The 22,552-nt window shown below is 36.6% G+C and overlaps 1 protein-coding gene and 1 long non-coding RNA gene across 2 annotated transcripts in view; both read right to left on the bottom strand.

Moving 5' to 3' along the window:
• The window catches only part of LOC139135980 (quinone oxidoreductase-like protein 2 homolog), a 51,704-nt gene that overhangs the window by 12,402 nt on the left and 16,750 nt on the right, over nt 1-22,552 (bottom strand). The window contains exons 2-8 of the mRNA XM_070703790.1: nt 20,779-20,814; nt 18,659-18,915; nt 18,034-18,092; nt 17,479-17,544; nt 14,571-14,680; nt 14,181-14,262; nt 11,698-11,879 (exon numbers count right to left, since the gene is read on the bottom strand). Coding sequence (XP_070559891.1) covers nt 11,698-11,879; nt 14,181-14,262; nt 14,571-14,680; nt 17,479-17,544; nt 18,034-18,092; nt 18,659-18,915; nt 20,779-20,814 — 792 coding nt within the window. The remainder of the gene's footprint in view (nt 1-11,697; nt 11,880-14,180; nt 14,263-14,570; nt 14,681-17,478; nt 17,545-18,033; nt 18,093-18,658; nt 18,916-20,778; nt 20,815-22,552) is intronic.
• Nucleotides 7,568-8,341, bottom strand: LOC139135981 (uncharacterized). The gene is made up of 2 exons (XR_011553070.1): nt 8,151-8,341; nt 7,568-7,756 (listed from the first exon to the last, which is right to left on the bottom strand). It is a non-coding gene; the product is annotated as an uncharacterized lncRNA (long non-coding RNA).

Raw genomic sequence — 22,552 nt, 5'->3', positions numbered from 1 at the left:
ACACAGATTGCATAATTGCTATAAATAGCACATGAGGAATCTTACAGCCCAGCTTTACCATAAAAACCCTATCACTTTGACCACTCTTTTAATTGACCACTCTATTTTTTTCCTCGAAAAGTAATCTTATTTTTCCTTACCAAGTCAACCATTATTATTATTATTATTATTAATCTTTATTTAAACTCGATAACTCCATAGGTGAAACACCTCTTTTCGTGGAGGTCGAATAGACAAAAAAAAGTCATAAAACACTTTACAGCACAAACATGAAAACACAAAAACACACAAGAACAAATAGATATAAAAAAACTACGAAAAGGCATCAGACAAGTAAGTATTATACAAAAAGTTGTTACAAGATTTCTTAAAACTAGTCAGTGACTCAGAGTCCCTTATTGATTTGGGGAGATTGTTATATTCATCCACACCCGCAACTGGCAAGGTGTTCTGATAGAGAAGTGTACGTGCCTTGGGAACTTTAAGGAGATTCTGATTGGAAGAACGAAGTGATCTAGAAGGGATGTAATTATTGAACAAACTGGTTATGTAGTCGGGGGTTAGATTGTGAGTTGCTCTGTAAATTTGGGCCATACGGTTACAACGGAGTTTCAAGTTAAAGGCAGCCAATGAAGCTGAGTATACATTTGAAAAGTGGAAAGAGGCGGAACAATGTCAAGAATAAGTCTCATTGCACGTCTCTGTAGACGCTCCAATGCATAGATATTGCTACTGGAAGTAAAGCTCCAAACATTAGAACAGTAATTGATGTGTGGTGAGATGAAACAATAAAAAATAGCTTGCGTGAGTGGAGAGGAAGAAATTTTTTGATGCGTGCCAAAAGAAACAAATTGGAATTGATTTTGCTTTCAATGGTTGAAATGTGTTCACACCAGTCCAGATTATTAGAAATAGTGACCCCTAGCAACCTCTCTGATGAGACGCGGTCAATAGTTTTACCAGCCAAAGTGAGGTTGAAGTTTTCATTGTTAATGTGCCGTCTCTTCTGAGAAGATGTGATAATCATTGATTTTGTCTTACTGGGATTGATACAAAGTTTGTTAGTAAGACACCAATTTTCAACTATTTTTAGATCAGCATTCAGGTAAGTAGAAATGGTGTTTAAGGACTTGTGTGAAACATGAAGTGTTGTGTCGTCTGCAAAGGAAGTACAGGATGAATTTTCAAGGTGAAGGGGCAAATCGTTAACATAAATAATAAAGAGTAATGGCCCCAGTATGGAACCTTGCGGCACACCGACCCTGACATCAATAACATCTGAGTTAGTACGATTAAAATGCACAAATTGTTTACGTGTAAATAAGTATGATTTAAAAAAAAGACAGGGTATGATCAGAACACCCGTAGGTTTTTAGTTTGGACAACAAGATTGTGTGGTCAACGAGATCAAACGCTTTGCTCAGGTCTAAAAATGCTGAGCCAACGATGTTCCCACAATCGATTTCTTTAGTCCATGAGTTGACCAGACCAACAAGAGTACTTTCACAAGAATGTTTGGCACGAAATCCAGATTGATTAGAAAAGAAGAGATTGTGTGTTTCCATGAAATTTACAAGGTGATTGTGAACATGGCGCTCGAGGAGTTTGGAAAGTACAGGAAGTACACTTATTGGCCTGTAGTTACCAGGTTCGTCTATTGGACCTTTTTTATGGATTGGACTAACACGAGCCAATTTCCATAAAGATGGAAACTGACCTTTAACAATGCAGCAGTTAAATGCATACGTGAGAGAAGGTGCTATAGTGTTGGCTGCCAACTTTAAGAATTTGGGTGGTAGTAAGTCTGAACCGGGAGATTTCTTACAATTTAGACAATTGAGATGGGAGAGAATGAAATTAATAGACATGGGTGGAATATCGAAAATTGAAGGAGGAATCTTTTTGTTACTGACGAAATCTGACAGTTTGTCAAGATTGACTGGGCTACTGTTACATTTGGAAGACAGCTTATTGATGATGTTAATAAAGTATTCATTGAATGTATTTGAAATTTGTTTATGATCGATAAAAGTATTTGTACCTGATCTAAGTTGGTTGGCGTACTTGACAATTTTGGTGGAGCAAGTTCGCGAAATGATTTCCAGTACTTAGATATATTTATGTCACGAGATGATAGGAGGTTGTTGTAGTACTGTGATTTGGATTTAAAGATGAGGTTTTTGACTCTATTTCTTAAATGTCTATAGTCTGAGAAGCGAGATGTCCTTCTGGCTGTATCACGTTGTTTGATTAATCTTGATATCTCTTCGTTCCACCAATCAGGACGACGCAGGTGACGTACACGTTTCTGTTTTATAGGAGCATGTTTATCAAGAACAGACATGAATAAGTGAGTCCATATTTCAATGACGTCATCAGGGTCATCAAAGCATTCAATGATGTTCCAGGGGACTTGTTGTAAGTCTGAGAGAAAGTCGTCTAAGATAAATTGTTTCATACAGCGATAAGTGATAGTGTCATGTGCGTTCTTTTTGTGCTGTAACGTTAATTTACGTGTGACACAAATTGGAAAATGATCACTGATACTGTACTTTGGTACAAAGGTCTGAGTAATATTCTCAGTGTGAGACACAAAAATGTGGTCTATCATAGACTTGATGGTAGGAGTAATTCTAGTTGGTTCATTTACCAGTTGGGTAAAACCATAATCGTTAGACATAAAACGAGACCACATTAATGACTTGTTGTCATTTATAGACAAGTCAATGTTAAAGTCGCCGAGGACAAAGGTTTCCTTGTCTTCCACGAGAACTGTATCCAGTGTATGAGAAAGAGAGACAAGCCAGGAGCTGATATCAACATCAGGAGGACGATAGATGAACAAAACATGACAGATTTCGATTTTGGTTGGTTAATTTCAATGGCAATTATCTCGATGTCAGGTCGTTCCAGATCGGTTCTACGGTGGTGGGCTATGTTAACTGATATGTAGGCGAGGATACCACCACCTTTCATTTTTGCACTGGTCGTCTCCGATCTATCACGTCTAATATGATTAAAGCCATTTATTTTTAAGATATTGTCTGTTATTTTAGTGTCAAGCCATGATTCAGTTATGCCGAGTATGGAAATTTGATGGTGGGACGTGGAGAGAGTACTTCTTAATTCATCTAGTTTATTTTTCATAGAACACATGTTTAGATGAACTATCTTCAGCCCTTTGTTGTGGAATTCGTTGAATGGATTTGTGTCAGATGCTTGTAAGCAATCAGGCAGAAAATTATCGGTTGGTACGTCTTGGTTACAAATCCGTTCGAAGACAGGCAGACGATGAGGTGGATGACTAGGAGCACAATTATCACAGCACCAAATAGCGTCATCTCTAGAAAAGTCAATAGACATATGGATGTCAAGGTTTACACAAGAATAATGATGTTGATCGCCACATCCAAAACATTCAATTGTAGACAAAAGATCTAGCAATTCAACATTGCAAGTTGAACATAGTTCAAGTCCTGGAGAAAGGTGATTTCCATATGGTTGTGGTTGACAATCCGGACCAGGGTTTGGTTCAATGTCCCCAGCGATGACAAGAAACTTGTAGTTAAATGAAGAGAGTGAATTCGAGTAGTAGAGAATCCGCTTATGGCTGTAATTGGACTTGATTATAGGGAAGTTGTTGGAGTGACCAGTTCGCTTTTTGATCGGTGCTATTGGTACACCTTGATCGATGATTGAATGACAGATGGATGGAGCAAAGAGTAACAGTACAAGTAGTATATGCATTGTCTACGATGAGGTGAGATCAAACAAATTTGATTGGTTGGAGGGCAGCCTTACTCACAACAGGTGGCTCAAATAACAGATGCTGGCAGTCAGAGATGTTTTGCATTCATCGAGTGTTCACTGAATACAGCAAAGACTTGCATAAATTAAGGACAAGTTGGATAGTAGTTTCGGTACGATGAGTTGGTTAGCTAAATCACTAATCACAAGAGTTTGGATAAATGTAATAAAGTTCCTGCAGACAATGCATCAGAATTTGAGCGGTTTCTTTGATGAGGAAGAGAAGATGAGTACTTCAATGATGCGAAACTGATGATCTAAGCCACAATGTCCGCTCTTTGTAGTCGTCACTACCTGGCCGCCATAACCATATTCCATAAATGGAAATTAGAACTTTCTCTATCTCTATTTATTTGACCACCCTATCATGACAAACTATTATGAGCAATTTCTTTTAGATAACATAAATGGTGGTTCAGAATATATCAAAGTTGGGATTCAGGAAAGTTGCCTTTTACATGTTTTAATCCTCAATTCACTATGAACTGTCAAAAAAAGTTGAACTTTCTGATAATTCCACACTAAAATTATTTTGGCTTTGATGATTTCCTAATTAATTCAATTATTTAAAATCATATTAATTATTTTTTTCTGGGTGAATTGATAAGGTTTATACAGTACAAGAATTACATACAATGTAAGTCAAACTTTGACCAAAAATGACAAAAAAATTCCTTAAAAATACACATTTGCATATTTCATCACAATTTGAACAAATCTAAGTTGGGTTATCCCTAGGGACCTGTATACCAAATAACAAAGCTGTCTGACCAGTGGTTATTAAGTAGAAGATTTTTTACCAAAAACGCCTTTTTTGGCGTTAATTTGCCTATTTTCAACAATATCAAAAAATTAAAAATAGCGTCAATGACAGAGTAGCTCCCATCCTAGACTATTTAGTGTTTGTTCTCTGGTCAGATATTTGAACATGTGTGAAAGGGATAAAGTGCATGAAGTGAAAATACTTAAATGTAATATACTGGAGACAGTGAAATATGTTTAATGTATTTATTCAGAATATAAAATGGAAAAAATACAGAATTAGATATATCGAATACTGTGATACAACCATTAACTCAACAAGTCATTTACAATGACATAGTCCCCACTTGTAATAGGAGTATAAGTCTTGATGGGGCAGGAAAATGTGGTCATTAAGAAGTATCACTGGAGTGTATATGTTGAGATCTATGGGCACATAGGTCTTTGTCATTGTTCCCAATTTGAAACACATGAGGCATGTCTAAGTTATGGTTCTAAATCGGGAAAAAAGATCAGACCTCTAGCAGTATTGGCCAGCCAAGAAATACATATGCGCATTATAAATGAGGTACAAAATGTGACATCTTAAGGTCTAATATCCTATCAAAATTGGAGGGTATAGAACTTGTGGTTACTGAGATATGCATATATATGTATAATCAAGGTCAAAGGTCATCGAGGTCACATGACATTTTGAAAAAAAAAATTGTATTGCTAATTAATCCCTATATGCCAAAAATCAGATCTCTAGCTCTATTCGCTTGCCCAGAATTAGATGTGTACATAATTAATGAGGTAAAGCGTGTGTTGTCATAAGGTCTCCCATCCTACTGAATACAAAGGACATAGCACTTGTGGTTACTTATTTATTGACATAAACATATATTTTAGGTAAAAGGTCATCGAGGTCACATGACATTTGGTCAAAAAATTTCTCTCCTATAGTTATCCCTGTATACCAAAAATCAGACATCCAGCTCTATTGGCTTGCTCAGAATGAGATATGTGCATAATTATTGAGGTACAGTATGTGGTGTCACAAGGTGTCCAATCATACCAAATATGAAGGGTGTAGCACTTGTGGTTACTGAGTTATGGACAAATATGTATATTTGAGGTCAAAGGTCACCGAGGTCACGTGACATTTTGTCAAAAAAATTGTTTCGCTAAGTTATCTCTATATATACCAAAAATCAGACCTCTAGCTCTATTGGCTCGCTCAAAATTAGATATGTGCATAATTAATGAGGTACAATATGTGGCGTCATAAGGTGTGCCATCATACCATATATGAAGGGTGGTAGCACTTGTGGTTACTGAGTTATGGACAAATTTGTATATTTGAGATCAAAGGTCATCAAGGTCCCATGACATTTTGTCAAAATATCCGAGATATCTGCGTGAACGGATAGACTCACGGATGGACGAACAGACGGACATGACCCAATCTATAAGCCCACTGGACTTCATCCGTGGGGACTAAAAATTGTGTCACTGCATCCTTTTCGCAATATGAATACAATGAGAAACTAAATTTTTATTTTTCGTGGCCTTATACATGGGAGTCTATGGAGATCTGCCTTATACATGGGAGTCTATGGACGTGTAAACTAAAAATATGCAAATTTCACCATGATTTGCCAAAATTTGGGAAAGGTCACTGCTATGCACTTCCATACCAAGTTTCAAATCAATCGGACTAGTGGTTTCAGAGAAGAAGAATTTTTGACCAAAAATGGGAGAAAATTACAAAAAAATTCATGAAAAATTGCAAGTCCAAGATACTGACCCAAGATGTGCACAATCATTTCATGTCAGCCCAAAGTACTTACATGCTAATTTTTCATGTAATCTGCTCAGTGGTTATTGAGTTTTTTCAATTTTGACTGTTTTTACATTTTTTCACTTAATTTGCATATTTTTGGCAATGACAACTTCATTTGAACAAAATCTCATCTACAGCCCATCATCCATGTACACACCAAATATCAAGATGAAATGTACAGCGGTTTTGGAGTTTTTTGTTGACGGACAGACATACAGACATACAGACATACATACATACAGACATTTCCCTAGCCTATAACGATAGCTTCCATTGCCATAGTACTATAGTCTATAGTAGCTAAAAAAGGGACACGCAAACTAATATGAATGTTTTATTTATTTTTATTTCATATGGGGCATCTCATCTGAAAAGGAAAGTGTAAAATTGTGCAATCAATCAGCTACCAACTTCAATTGATGAGGAAAAGTGTCAAGAAAAGGTCTTGGATTCTCCATAAGCAACATATCATTATTTTGTAAGCTTCAAAATAAGTTCAGGTTGCTGTTGTCAGTTTTGAGCCGTTTTTTCACAATTTTGGAAAAAACAAAACATCTTTAGTTGTTGAGTGGAGAGTTCTGGTCTCCACTATGCATTGTTATGCAAATGAGCTGGGCTGCAAACTGGGTTCAACGCGAAGCCATGGCAGCATTCATTGTGTAAGTGAACACCAAACAGGCAACATGGCCCTTACCGAAATTTTAGGCCCCCCGCAAACTGTTACTGCAAATTTGCCGCAAGCTTTGCAGTAAATTTGCAGCAAACTATTTGCCGCAAATATGCGGGTGGTTCATTTTTCAGATGCAAATTAGGTTTCTTGTGAACTTGCTGCAAATATGCAGCAAACTCCCTGCCGCAACGTTGCTGCAAACTCTTTGCAGCAAATTTGCGGCACAATCCTTGCAGCAAACTTGCGGCAAATTAATTTGAATGTTACTGAAAATTTGCCGCAAACTCCATACAGCAAATTATTTTATTTGCGCTGACCATTGTGTTTCTCTTGAAACTGGTATTTCAGAGTTTAGTTGGATAAAACACATCTTGTGCTGTCCACAGTCGGCCAATATATAAATATTATTTATCCAACTTAACTCTGAAATACCAGTTTCACCAGAAACAATGGTCAGCGCAAATAAAGTTATTATAAACAAAAAGATGACAGAGAAAAAAAGGTTAAATTCAATTGTGGTAAAATTTATTTTATATGCCGTGTTCATTTCATGCCACATAAGTGTCATGATCATGTTAAGATTTTCTTTTGACTTGAGAAGTTTCATGTAACATTTACATTACTGTCAAAGGCTGCGATTTGGCTTTCTGTTCTCTGAATTTCTTGTCCCTTTAGTGTACCAGCAATGGATTCTGAAAAATATAAATCGTTCAGGGAAGAGTGTAAGTCTTTACCGTTTGACCAAACATTGTAATTTCATGAAAGAAATCGATAATTATTTGAAAATGAGACAAAATCAAGTTGAAAAATTGAAGCAGAAAATGCATAAATATTCATGATCGAAATTAAATTAAAAATGATTCAAATGTCCGACAGCGGACAACTCGCCGTATGTTGTTTACATACACGACGGCGACAATCTGCAAAAATCTCAGCACTTACTGTAAGTAACTATTGTGAAACGAAAGTGAATTCAGTATGAATCAGTACTCAACGAAAATTTATCTTTAGGTAAAGATTGCAATACAACGATTACAGAACATAATTATAGCGATCGATGTACAGACGAACGGTACATTGACTTACATTTCTGAACGGCTCGCAGACGCTGGACGATTCCCGGTCCGGTTGCAGGTCTCACCGTGCTGTGTGTAAATACCGTACTCAGAAAATATAGTCGGCATCTTTACTGCCGCTCGCGTTCACAAATTTAGAACTCCGCCTGTCCCTGGTACTGTATACACGTTTTTGCAACTATGTGATATCATTTGGCTGGCGATTCCATAGAAAGATCACGAAATTGTCCACTAGATAACTCCCTGATCACAAGTACGCAGCCGACACTGGCCGATGGTACTAAAATCTAACTTCGCGCCGATCAAGCCTCATCACGATAACGGAAGTGCGATCTATAAATCATTACGCGATTGATAATGTAGTCCCGTTTTTAAATGCTGGACTTGACTCTACATCTGCACCAATCCGTTATATTTCATACTTAATATAGCATTTAATTTATTAGTTTAATGAAAATGGTTATTTTTATCATAGAAAGACTAAAAAGAGAGTAAAAATTCTTTCAGCACGAAGAATCAATATCAATGCGCGAACTGACCTTGATGAACCGTGACCGGAGAGTGTAAACATGTCGGCTGCTCGCAGCTGATACACAGGACGTGTTGGACGTTGGTGAAGCGGCGCTTTGAATTTTCGTAAAGCGACTCGGGATGGAGTGTAATCCTAAATCTCAAATTTGTGCTCGGCAATACAACTGTAACGCTGAAAACATGGACAAAAGCCTTTTACCTCGACCCATGTTATCAGAAGGCGAGATTAGCTATCCCACTGGAAATTTTTTATTGAAGTTTTACAGGGATCAGACAACTTCTTCTGGAAGTGTGGTCCCAAAAGTACTGGGATCTGAAAAAAAGAAAGCATTTTGAGGCATAATGAGTGAGAAACGCTGATTTAAAATGTGGTATTTTGGCTGAACATTCTGACAAATTTCCAAAATGGCTGTCTTTTGATATGCAAATGAGCGTGTAAAAATTTACATATTAGGAAGTATTCATTACCACCTATCAAGTCTTGTTCAGGGTCAAATTTGTAACTGTGAAGGTGCTTAACCTGGTGAAGTACAAAAATAACACTTTTGAAGTATGAAATTGTGTTTTAAACCTAAAAAATCATAAAAAACATTTCTACACCTACCACTTCATACTTATGACACAAAAACCTTTGTCCTATAACTATTACATTATTTTACTGTGTTTTAAAAAGAAAATGCTTTTGTTAGTTGGGTTGTGTGTCTCTGTAAGAGTGTGTGTGTAACGTACAATACAACACTCACCAGTGCACACGCATACATGTAGCTGTCTTCATATAATGTGAGAAAACAATTTCTGCATCATTGTATTTATCATGACTTCATTTGCATATCATTTGCAAATATTAACATAAAATTTGGTGCCAATACTTCACACCTGCTTGCACAGCTTTAATTTTTTGGTGCATCTATACAACTTTCCACGCTGTACTTCAGATGGCATTGTCATTTAAATCAGAAAGTTCTGCCTGCCCTACCGATGTCTTTTGTTCGCAAAGTGTTCCATCGCCGGAAATTTGACTGGCGCTGAAATGCGCAATCACCGATAGCGCTTTTTTTGATGTCAATGGAAGGGGAATAACCTAATTTGTCCTTTACACAGCGTCTGACGTTCGTCTACGGTTACATATCGATAGATAAATGAGTCACTATATCATCATTTGCAGACTTACCTAAAAAACTACGGCAATTTGGCTCCGTTGGGCGAAATTCCGCTTCCATCGCTTACGGGAGATCAAATGACGTCGTTTACTTGCTGTCACGCACCTCCACTGGTCATTCCAAATCTCGCGCGATTTCCTTCAGAGATGTCGTAATTTCCCAATATGGCAGCTTCCATGTACGATTGGTGCGTTTTGCCGTTCGATATTTACTGACCAAGCTTTCTGTACAAGCGCATTTTACTATACAGGTTTTCATCCAGTGGATGTTGGTATGTTTAAGGAACTATTTCTAAGTTGGATTTACGTTTTTGGGACAAAGACACCGCGGATTGCATACAACTATTTCACTTATGTTTACATTGCTCCAGAATAGGCGCCCTCAGTGGCTGGGCTCGCTAGCGAGATTTTGTCAGCGGCATCGATGGGAGAGACTGTAGCTGCAGTGCATTGTACGTACCGTATACATGTACTATATTGATGGGATGAATAGCTTGGAGCACAGCCACTACTCTGCTTGGAGGTAGTAGCGGAAACATTACTGTACAGATTTGCAGTAATAAAAGTCTACGACGTGTCCTTACAGACCATCATCAAACGCACATTTCGTTCGAAACTTTGCATTTTGGTATCATTCGCAGAAAATACAGGGTGTAACTTGCAAGACAGACAAGTCCCTGTTTCAAAAATTTGTTTCCCTAAAAATTCAGTTTTCGATCCAACCATAATTTACCCAACCAGATTGTCAAAGGGCACTTTTATTACCTACATCATGTCACTACAGTATATACTATAGATGCACTCTATATCCATGCAATGCTTTCACCAGCATAACTGAAGCTGTTCATTATCTAGCATTACCAGTTATTATAATTTAAAAAGTGGATTGTCTGTTATGAAATAAAGGAACATAAAATATAAATGAAAGATCAATTTTATGTTGCTTACACATGACTGGTCACGAAGTGCAACAGTACTCAGTGTGTAGTGTGTACTCCCTGGTAATGAAATAGTGGGAAATATGTCAATCATGTGTTGCTGCATATTTGCAGCAATAATCTGGTTTGCCGCAAATTTGCAGCAACTTAGTCGTTTACCGCAAATTTGCTGCAAACTGACTTAAGGGTTTGCAGGAGGGTCACATCTACCTGCAAACTTCTGCAACTCCTTCCTGCAAGCTATATGCTTGCTGCATATTTGCAGCAAACTTACGGCAAATTTGCAGTAGAAATAATTTTCGGTAAGGGGGGGGGGGGCCACACGCTCCAGAATATGCCACTGTTTAGTTTTTTCCGGTCGCAAAAACGCAGACAGACTGCGGTCAGCACGAAGCTGCTGCTGAACAAACTTTCTGGTTATATTCAAATTCTAGCGTGACTGGAAGACAATTTTTTACGAAATTTGAGCGTTGGTGGTGGGGAATCAATGACCGTTGGCAATTTGAACTGACCTTCAATCAAACGCTTGTATAAACTCTGTTTGCACATGGAGGTAGCATACCATGGTTTGCAGGATTAGCAAACGGTGACAATGTTATAGAAATCAAACATCGTCCTGGCCAAGTGTTTGTTTGACTAGGAGGAGAACTCCACTAATGCGAGAACCTGGGATTGACAAATGCGGCTTTAGCAATGCAGCCACACTTACATGAGAATGGAATGTGCCAAGCTACCACCCAGGTAAACCAGCATTGCAGTATCATAGACAAATGGTAAAAATTCAAACCGCAAACCTACCAGAGGATAATATTCCTTAAATTGTAGCACAGTTACTTCCTTTGCATAAAACGACTGTGACAAAATATGGATTGAAGAAATGTATTGTTCCTTTTCTCTTCATACTCACATTTACACATGGCAAAACTCACCTCTTGAGGCACTGCGTGAAGAGATCACCCCCTACTGAATCACACACAATATTTACACCATTTCCATCTGTGATCTCTCGGATTCTTTCCCGTATATTCTCTTTTGTGTAGTCTATGACATGATCTGCACCTCTCCTCTTTACCAAGGCGCACTTTTCAGGTCCTCCAGCAGCACCAATCACCTGATGCAAGATAAATTGTGTACTTGGGGTCATAGAACACAACATTTCAATTTCTGCTAAGCAAAAAAGATCATTAACAGCTACCTTAATCTACTTTTTAATGCATGCAACTTGAAGAATTTGGAGCCAGTACGGTGCCCTTCACAATGATTGACAAACAGATGCACAACCTAAGGTAACTGTTGTGGTAATATGGTTTACAATGATCCACATAACTACCGGTATTGTTCTATTTTACTAACAGAAATTATTTACATTTTACATATATTTGTAAAGAACCAACTCTAATATTTATATACGGTAGAACTAATACGCAAATTCCAGAATTACAAAACACACTCAAAGAATTCAAACATTTTTTTAAACATAGGGCCAAAGTCCCTGAAGCTACTATAGACATGGATACAAAATTAAGTATTTCTTGACTGTATAAAATTATCTCACTAAGGTCATCCTAGGGACCTGTAAACCAAATATTAAAGCTGTCTGACCAGTGGTTTTGAAAAAACAAGCGACTCAACAGTTGACAGAGCTCTGCTGTGTTATGTAGAGAAAAACTTTTTGTGACACCTGTATTGATGAAGAAGGTGGATATCTTTGATAGCTCATTTCAGGATGGAAAAAAAAATTCCGTAAAAATACAGATTTGTATATTTCATCACAATTTTAACAAATCCAAGTTGGGTTATCCCTAGGGACCTGTATACCAAATAACAAAGCTGTCTGACCAGTGGGTATGAAGAAGGAGATTTTTTACCAAAAACGCCTTTTTTGGTGCTAATTTGCATATTTTCAACAATATCAAAAAATTAATAAAAAGAGTTTCTCAAAATCATATATTTTATCCACACAACAAATATCAAATCAGTAAGTACTGCATTTCTCTAGATATTTGAGTGGACCGACGCCTCACAAACGGACATACATAATACATACATACATACTGACAGTGCACGCCGGACAGATACCCATCCCAATAGCTTCTATAAGACTATATTAGTCTATAGTAGCTAATAAACGAGAGTTAATTACATTCTAATTAAAGTAAACAAGACTTGCTTAAATCAAGATTTTCGTCATAAAAAAACAGCATATCTGTCAGGTTATAAAGAATCTTAAGCTGGTTATTTTATCAGTATTTTCATCCAATTAACCAAGCACATTTTAACTTTCAAATGAACATTGCAAGTAAGTTCTGTTGAATAAGTTGAGCCTGTAGGTACTCAGAGAAAGCACACTGAAGAGACAAATGTTTGAAACTTGAGAAGTTCAAGGTCATCAAAAGCATCATGTAACACTTTCATTGCACTGTTTACACAGATTGCATAATTGCTATAAATAGCACATGAGGAATCTTACAGCCCAGCTTTACCATAAAAACCCTATCACTTTGACCACTCTTTTAATTGACCACTCTATTTTTTTCCTCAAAAAGTAATTTTATCTTATCCTTACCAAGTCAACCATAAATGGAAATTAGAACTTTCTCTATCTCTATTTATTTGACCACCCTATCATGACACTATTATGAGCAATTTCTTTTAGATAACATACAGAGCACAATATATGACAGTTCAGAATATGTCAAAGTTAGGATTCATGAAAGTTGTTTTAATCCTTCAAGATGGTAAGCATTTCACGATGAACTGTCAAAAAAAGTTGGACTTTCTGATAATTCCACACTAAAATTATTTTGGCTTTGATGATTTCCTAATTAATTCAATTATTTAAAATCAAATTATTTTTTTCTGGGTGAATTTGAAAGGGTTTAAACAGTACAAGAACCTACATACAATGTAAGTCAAATTTTGACCAAAAATGACAAAAAAATTCCTTAAAAATACACATTTGCATATTTCATCACAATTTGAAGAAATCTAAATTGGGTTATCCCTAGGGAACTGTATACCAAATAATAAAGCTCTCTGACTAGCGGTTATGAAGAAGAAGATTTTTTACCAAAAACACCTTTTTTGGCATTAATTTGCCTATTTTCAAAAATATCAAAAAATTAAAAAAAAACAGTTTCTCAAAATCATATTTTTCATCTACACAACAAATATCAAATCAGTAAGTACTGCGGTTCTCAAGATATTTGAGTGGACGGACGCCTCACAAACGGACATACATACCGTACATACATACATACATACATACATACATACATACATACATACAGACTGACGCCGGACGCCGGACGGATACCCATCCCAATAGCTTCTATAGACTATAGTCTATAGTAGCTAAAAATCAGAGGTCCTGATAAACAATGTTAATGTTTTCTCAGTTGGTAGTGCTTACAGTGGCATTGAAAACATGCTTTGCCAAATCAACAGTGGCCAGTCCCACTCCACCAGCTGCAGCTGTTACCAGAACAGTCTCTCTGCAAAGTAAGACATTGGACAGAAATTAGTGCTATGTTCCATACAGTGTGAAAAGACAATGACAACATTGCTTTTTTTTTGTGGTCAAGTCTCTTACTTGCTTTTACGAAGAAAGTGTTTGTAGTGTGGAGCGGTCAAACTACCACAAGTTTGGTGACAATTGTGCACTTGCATTGGACTTATCACAGACGTAAGATGAAAATGCACGATAATCTGCAAAGTGTCTGCAACGTGCACACAATGATGTTCCCCGAGTGTAATTGTAGAAGAACATTCTGGCACTTTTACGATAGCTGACAGTGCTTACCCAGATCGTATTTTAGCTCTCTGGGTGAGAGCCAGCATTGCAGTCCCATATGATGTGGGAATACTTGCAGCCTCTTCAAAACTTACGGAGGGAGGAATCTTCCACATAGACTATGACAATAAAATAAAATATCGTGTAGAGTATAAACAAGGCGGTTAAACCAGTCTCCAATTTTTAGTAAATTTTATTAAATAATACCAATGTTTTGGCAACACACAAGTCGTCTTCTTCAGGATAAACTCTGATAAAATTAAATGAACATATATATACATTGATAAAAACTACGGTACATAAAATTAGAATAAGGTTCTTATTGATGGATGAAAAGGTAAAGCAGAAAAACAAAATATTATGTGCGAGGTGTTATAGGAAATTATGCTTAAGGTATACAAATCAAGAAAAATGTGAATAAATAATTATTCATATATTACAAAACAAGAAATATGTTAAAAGATGTCATGGTCCAGAAAAAAAGAGCTAAGCTGAAATTGGCAGGACATACGGAAAGGGAGTGCAAATTGACTGCAATAACATAAGGTTAGAAATAGAATTGGCGGGAAAGGGTAGTACGGTGGGACCTTGCTCAGTTTCGTAGCCCCGCAAAAAACTCCCCTTGAAAATTTTTTGTGTTGGTGAGGTACCTCCCCCAACACAAATCTTTCAAGGGGAGTTATGGGGCTACAAACTGCAGCAAGGTCAGACCCACCTTGTTCAGTGTGATGGTAAGGCTGAGGTGTTAGGCGGGACTGCGCCAGTGGCAGAGAAATAAGACCCTCTAGGTGTAAGGACAGGGAGAGGTAGGCAGGAATGCTAGTTAGGGTAAAAAGAAGGGGCTGGCGAGCTATACCAAGGGAGAAAAAAGGGGTGTTAACCATCCTTTTTGTTAATACCGTTCGGTGTTAGGGTGTTAAAGATGGTGAAATATTTGTCTTCAAGGAGTCTTCTTTTATGAGTGCTGGTGGTGTGGACTTTACAAATGCCACTAGCTTGAAAGGAGGAAAGATTATGGTCAGATTGGTGTGAAATGATCGGAAATGGGAGTTAGTTTGTGGCTACAAATGGTGTCAACATGTTTGTAGATATGGGTTTTTAGTTCATGTTTAGTTGTGCCTATACATTGTTGGTGACATTTTTAACAAGTGATGATATATATAAGGTTATGTGTTTTACATGAAATGTTGCTGACGACATTATGTATAGATGTATACATGTAGATGCTGGTAAGCGTGTTAGTTTCGGTGATATACGGTAGTGGCATTGATTGCAGTTATTACAGCGTTAAGTGTATCCTATGGTATTGCGATTAGAAGACTTGGAGAGACTGGCTTTTACAAGAAGTTTTTGAAGGTTCAGTGGTTGTCTAAAGGAAGTGAAAAGGATGTTCCCTACAGCTTTCCTGATCTCCTCATCTTTAGCCCTCATACCCCAATGTCTATACAGACTATTAGAGATTTTGGGGAGGGCAGGATTGAATGTAACAACAAACTGGATTCTTGTGGACTTGTGAAGAAGTTTGCCCCGGTCCTTGTCACAGCGTCTCGAATGTGTCTTTTAATTCGACCACCCTATTTTTGCCTCAAAACATAATTTTATTTTATCCTTATCAAGTCGACCACATACCGGTAGAAATTGGAACTTTCTCAATGTCTATTAATTCTACCAACCTATCATGAAAAACTATTTTGAGCAATTTCCTTTGATAGCAAACCCAGAATAATACATGTACGGTACAGAATATGTCAGATGTTGGGGCTTAAGGAAACTTGCCTTTATGTGGTAAGCATTTCACTTATGAACTGTCAAAAAAGTGGAACTTTCTAATAATTCTACACTCAAAAAGCTTCTAGAAATGCCTCATTTCCTATAATAAAAATCTCAGCCTGGAGTAGCACAATCATACTCTTCTCATAACAAAATCATTCACACAGGCAGTACTTGAATTTGGATGAATGGTCCTACTACATTTCACCTGTATACCAAATTTGAAAGCATAGCAAAAAGGACCAAACAATATGCAAATTTTGTCTTGAGTTCACTAAGTCGTTTTCAGGTCACTCCTAGGAACCTGTGCACCCAATTTAAGAGTAATGGCATATAGTTTCAAAGATTTTTTGGCCAAAAATGGTAAAAATTGCCCTAAAAATACAAATATACAAATTTCACCATAATTCCAATGAATCCAATTTTGGTCATCACAAGGAACCCATGCACACAAACTTTAATAGCAATCGGACCATTGGTTTCAGAGAAGATGATTTTTATAATAAAATGGCAAAAATATAGAGAAAAAATTCATTAAAATAGAAAGCAGCCAATATTGACAATACTGTTAAATGAGTGTGGTCTAAGGTACCTAAAAACTAAATATGACAATGATCAGATGAGTAGTTCCCGAGTTCTTGATTTTTTACCATTTTTGCCTTTTTTCTACCTCATTTGCATATTTATGAGACTATACCAAAAATCAGCTCTACATGTGCAGCGGTTTGGGAGTTTTTGATATGGACATCTATTCATCCATCTGTACAGACAGACAGACATATCAGTACAGACTTTTTTCAACCACAAAACCTCCTAGTAACCATATATGTACGGCACATGGGAGCTAAAAACAGGTCAATAAAGTGGTTACAAAGCTGTTATTGAGCCTTATTCTAAAGGGATAAAGTCACTGTGGTATTTTTGTTTATAAAAAATGAAGAAGCCAAGGACCGTTAATTGGCATACAGAAAGGCTAAAAGTCCATCAACACTTCAAATTTTCATTAACAGCTTTGTTGACACAATATACCTCACAGTCTCATGGCTTTTTTGTTGAATCTTGTTCATTGTCAGCATTTTAACATTGAGGAGTGGAAGAAATATCACGGTTGAAGTTTCATAGCAATCCAACAAAAGTATTTTCTCACCTGAGCTGATGCTATGGCTTCACCTGAAAAGCCATTTAACTGACAATGTCCAAATACTCTATCACCCTTGAAGAAATGGAAGAATAAGATTATTTTAATTTTCCAAAACTTATTTTCATTTAAAACAAAATCTCTCTTTTGTATTTATTAGTTCCTAGGAATTGTGCAGATACGTAGAATAAAATGATTATGATGTACCATGGCTAAAAAGGTGAGGTAAAATGTGTCAGTTACATAGTAACACGTTTGAATTCATAGCTGTTTGGCAAAAATAAATGCTTGACAAACAATTTCCTATGTAAAATTGCTTTGTATTCTTTTACCAGTTCAGACCTGTCTTGTTAAGTCTCATAATAAGAACAATACATTTTGACTCTACGGACAACTGTTAAAATTAATTTTATTACCCTACCACTCTGACCACTATTCACATTACTCATTGCTGAGCAATCTATCTGTACATGTGCTCAGTGAACAGCCCAATGAAATTTTCAAACTTGGATATGACTGACACCAAGTTCATGTTACAGTTCAAACAATCAAGGAAAAACATACTTTTTGAAACATTCTAACATTTTCCCCAACGTCAGTGATTTTACCAGCAATTTCAGAACCTGCAAGAAAGTCCAATAGAAAAAGAATAACGAACATTATAGTGACTAAGCTTACAACATGGCCAGCTAATGTGGTGCAGGCACTAATTACTGGTTGCAATATGTGTAGTGGGGGTAAACTGTGCACAAACAAATACAATTTACAAACTCAACAATCTTTCTGTTACATGACATGCACATTGCACTGCTGGGTGAAAAACATGGTACAATACAGTACAACTTTGTTTTTTAATTTCAGTATTTTGCACCAGTTTACAGAAAATCGAAGGTGAAATAATCAATCATGCAACACAACAGTGACAGAATCGCTATGATGAGAGCTCTAAATTCACAGACTTCTACACAATATCTTACCAAAGTGACGAAAGAAAGAGATCACATAGATGAATAATATTTTTGAAAATAGTCATACTGTTATTGTTACGTTCTACATTCTGGCGATGCCCGATGTACTCGACAAATTAGTTCATGAACATCACCTGTAGAAAAAAATACAAGAAGACTCGGCTGTTCAGTATATCAGCAGAACTGATTTTCTTAATATCACCAATAATTCATTGGCTTACCTGGCACAAATGGAGTGGGGATTTTGACTTGGTACTTTCCTTTGCATATGAGAATATCAGCAAAGTTCACAGCACAACACTGGACAGCCACTCTAACCATTCCTGGCTCAAGCTCACCAGGACTAGCTGATGGCATATCTCTGACTACTAGTGGCTTGTCATAATCTTCACACACTGCTGCTTTGTATGTGTTCTTTGCAGAGCTTGTTGAGATATTGGCGGTCAGTTTTGGTTTTAGAGTAACCTGAGAACCTCTCCTGAAATGTCAAATTTTTACATTGAAATTCTTCCATCGTACCTTTGAATGCATGCATGAACAGTTTAGGGGAAACAGTTTTTTCAGTGTACTCTTCTCAATTAAAAAATGCAAGTTTTTTTTTCAAAAAGAACCGACGCTACATGCTGAATTTTTACTGCAGCCAAATGAATACCTATTTGAAACACACTCATTACAATAATATCTCATAATTAATTTCACAGGTGCCTTGAATGGAAGAGACCAATCCAAAACTATACAAGTCTTCTCTTGCGATCAGTTCTAAATAAATTTTTTATCAGCACAATATACACATGATCAGAAAGTATACAATCTTCTTTGATTTACAATATCCCTATAAACATGTAAGGGGCTGTAGATGATTAAAACATGCGCACTGTAATTAGTGCATTTGGCCTCATGCAACCTCCTCCCCTAAGCAAAAGTTTGAAAGTGCAAAAATCCAACCAAGTCTCATTCTGTATCAGCATTATGTACCTACAATCAGTAATTCACTATGAAATCACACATACGCTAACACCCCCATACCCCCTCTACAATTGTACAATCAATCTTTGTTCACCGCTAACTCGACAATGCAACCAAAAGAATGAAATGAATTGAAACACTGTCCGAAATGATTGTTATGTTATTTTACTTGTACTGAACCAAATGTATGTCAAAGAAATGCTGGTGCTGCACTAGCCTAGCTGTAGACTGTCGACAGTCCCTCGTGCCTTCTTTTGACCGGAGTCACTTTCTTACATGTAAGTGCGGTAGCAATCCAACATAAATGATCGAGCGCCGAAGGCGCGAGGCCGAGTGCAGAAGGCACAAACCAGCAAATACCGGAAGCTACGCCAATACGTGAGACCAAGCGGTACAAGCGATTGGCGAGAGTCTAGCCTAGCTGGTACACGCCAAACAATTTACAACAATGTAAGTGATACATAATAATGTACACAGTAAGGGAGGCTACCCACAATTCTCCATGATCTGTACACACGGAGATAACTCACTGAACTGAAGCAAATTTCTTCTGTACACAAAACAACTCCGTCCATTTTTCAATTCTGGCAACATAGTTCTGATAATCATAATTTTCTCATTGTGAATAATGAGAAGATCAACCCCTTTTCCGCGGAGGAGATAGCAATTTTGTGATTTTGTCGACATAGATTTTTGACAGCCATACACAATATTTCCAAGGAAACTAAGGGAATAAGTTGCATCTGTGTTGGCAAAAGAAAGAGTAGATTTTTTTTAATGTTCGTAACAAAGGAAATTTGCATGTCTAACAGGTGGCATGATTAGACCATCTTAGTTGCTGATAACTTTATCTTGACAAGTGTGCAATTTTTAGCACATAGAAACGTCGACTTCTCAATCAATTTACTCTTGAATTTTAAACATAATCAATAATTTTGGAACATAGTTTTAACACTATAATCCTGAACTTAAATTATAAGTTAAAAATTGTATAAAGGGACTGATAAAATTGAAAAAGCCTTTCGCAAAAAAATGTCTGAGTGAACAAATCAAGGGGAATTGTGGGTAGCCTCACTTACCGTGATGTAGTAATACACAAAAACGTGTAGCGAGATGTTGCCCCAAACACAAAATTTGCGTTTACCATGCGCATGTTTTAATCGTCTACGGCCCCTAAGTTAATCACCTTGTGCATTGAAAATGTACAAAGACTTCATAACCACTTGAATAGTTTAATGTTATCAAATGATGTAGTATGATGTTAAATTCTGACATTACCCTATAGCTTAACACAAATCAATCACATGAAATTTTCATAGTACCTATGGGGTACACCAAAAAACGCGGACATGAATCCAATATATTGTCACAATACCTGACAAGGGGTCGCAGTAGTAATTCAGGAGGGCACCTGCAAACAAATCAACATGATCTATTAGTAACATTATTGAGCTACAAATTTTAAGCTGTAAATGACTCTTTTCATGTTATTTTATCAGTAAAGTAACACGTACTGCATAAGATCTGTCCATCTATATGGGTGCCTGCAAAATGTCCTGATATCTCAATGCTAGTTGTACTTTGGTTTAATTGTCATGATTGACACCTTCAGCTTTGGCCAGAGGAGTGTTGGTTGACATTCACATGCTAGTAACAATTGCACATACATAATGATGTAATTTAACTTAATGAATTATGCCAGCAAGTGTGACAGTTCATGTGTATAAGCTTTGTTATTGTTGTCATTAATACAAATACCCTTGGTAAAAATAATAATGATGATGATAATAACAATTATTCCCAACTATTTAATTTGAGAACTAATACATTAAGTTCTTCTGGTCTCTTTCAATGGCATTAACTTTGTCATCTGTTTGGGCCTTACTAGGTAGCAAACATTCTGCTTCACAAACATAGAGATGTGCGCTACCAACATGTGGATCTTTGAAAAGCATTAGAGTTGGCTGATTTATCTACCCTGGCTTGTCTGCATATACGCAACCCTCTTTTGTACGATATAACAGAGTCTGATCTTCTACTTCAGCCTCCAATGAATTGAAGTGTTGCATTTTACTTGGCATTTCTTCATTGTCATTTTACATAAGGGCCAGCAAATTCTTCTTGTGCCTCAGTCAAAATTACAGAAACCCTCTACTCACACTCATTAAAATGTTGATGGGCAATCACATACACGATCCCTCAGACAGGAGACGTACACTACAAAAGTTTTTGTGATCAGTTTATTGATTTCCATTTTCACAGATCACGGTTCGAGCACCTGAATAGTACCACTCCGGTCGGGAGCCGCCATATTGATTTAAGAAAGCGTGTACAAAGGACTGTGGGATCGGCCGAAAATAATTCGAGCAAACACATATAATTAATTCGCTCAAACACATAATTAATTCAAGCGAACACACAAAATTACTTCGACTGAACACAAAATTAATTCAAGACACTAGTAGAAATTAATTCTAGCACACATTAAATTAATTGCAGCACGTGAAAATATTTTGAACCCAAAAATAATTGAAGGAATTAATATATTAAATCTAGACTACATAAAATTAATTTCGGCACATAAAAAAACATATAAATAATTTGAAATGTTAGCAAAATTAATTCTAGACTACATAAAATTAATTACAGCAAAGATAAGCAGAAATAATTAATTGGAACACATAAAATTAATTCGGCATGACTACACAAAATTAATTAAAGCATATAAAAATTAATTAAAAGAAACATACAATTAATTCTAGGTGCTAGTAAATTAATTCCAGTCTACATAAAATTAATTCTGACATACTAAAATTAATAAAACATAATTTTGACCAGAACGGGCCCCCATAGACATGTACACCAAATATTAAAGCTGTCTGACCAGCGGTTTTGAAAAAACAAGCGACTCAACAGTTGACAGAGCTCTGCTGTGTTGTGTAGAGAATAACCTTTTGTGACACATGTATTGATGAAGAAGGTGGATATCTTTGATTGCTCATTTCAGGATGGCCTGACCAAAAATGGAAAAAATTCCGTAAAAATACAGATTTGCACATTTCATCAGACTACGGTATATTAGTCAATAATAGCAAATAAACGAGAGTTAATTACATTCTAATTCAGGTGAAGTACTACGAATTACGTCA

The sequence above is a fragment of the Ptychodera flava genome, chromosome 6, assembly GCF_041260155.1.
Source record: "Ptychodera flava strain L36383 chromosome 6, AS_Pfla_20210202, whole genome shotgun sequence".
In the NCBI taxonomy this organism is placed as follows: Eukaryota; Metazoa; Hemichordata; class Enteropneusta; family Ptychoderidae; genus Ptychodera; species Ptychodera flava.
Note: the sequence above shows the minus strand (reverse complement) of the source record. Positions and strands in the feature narration are given on the sequence as shown.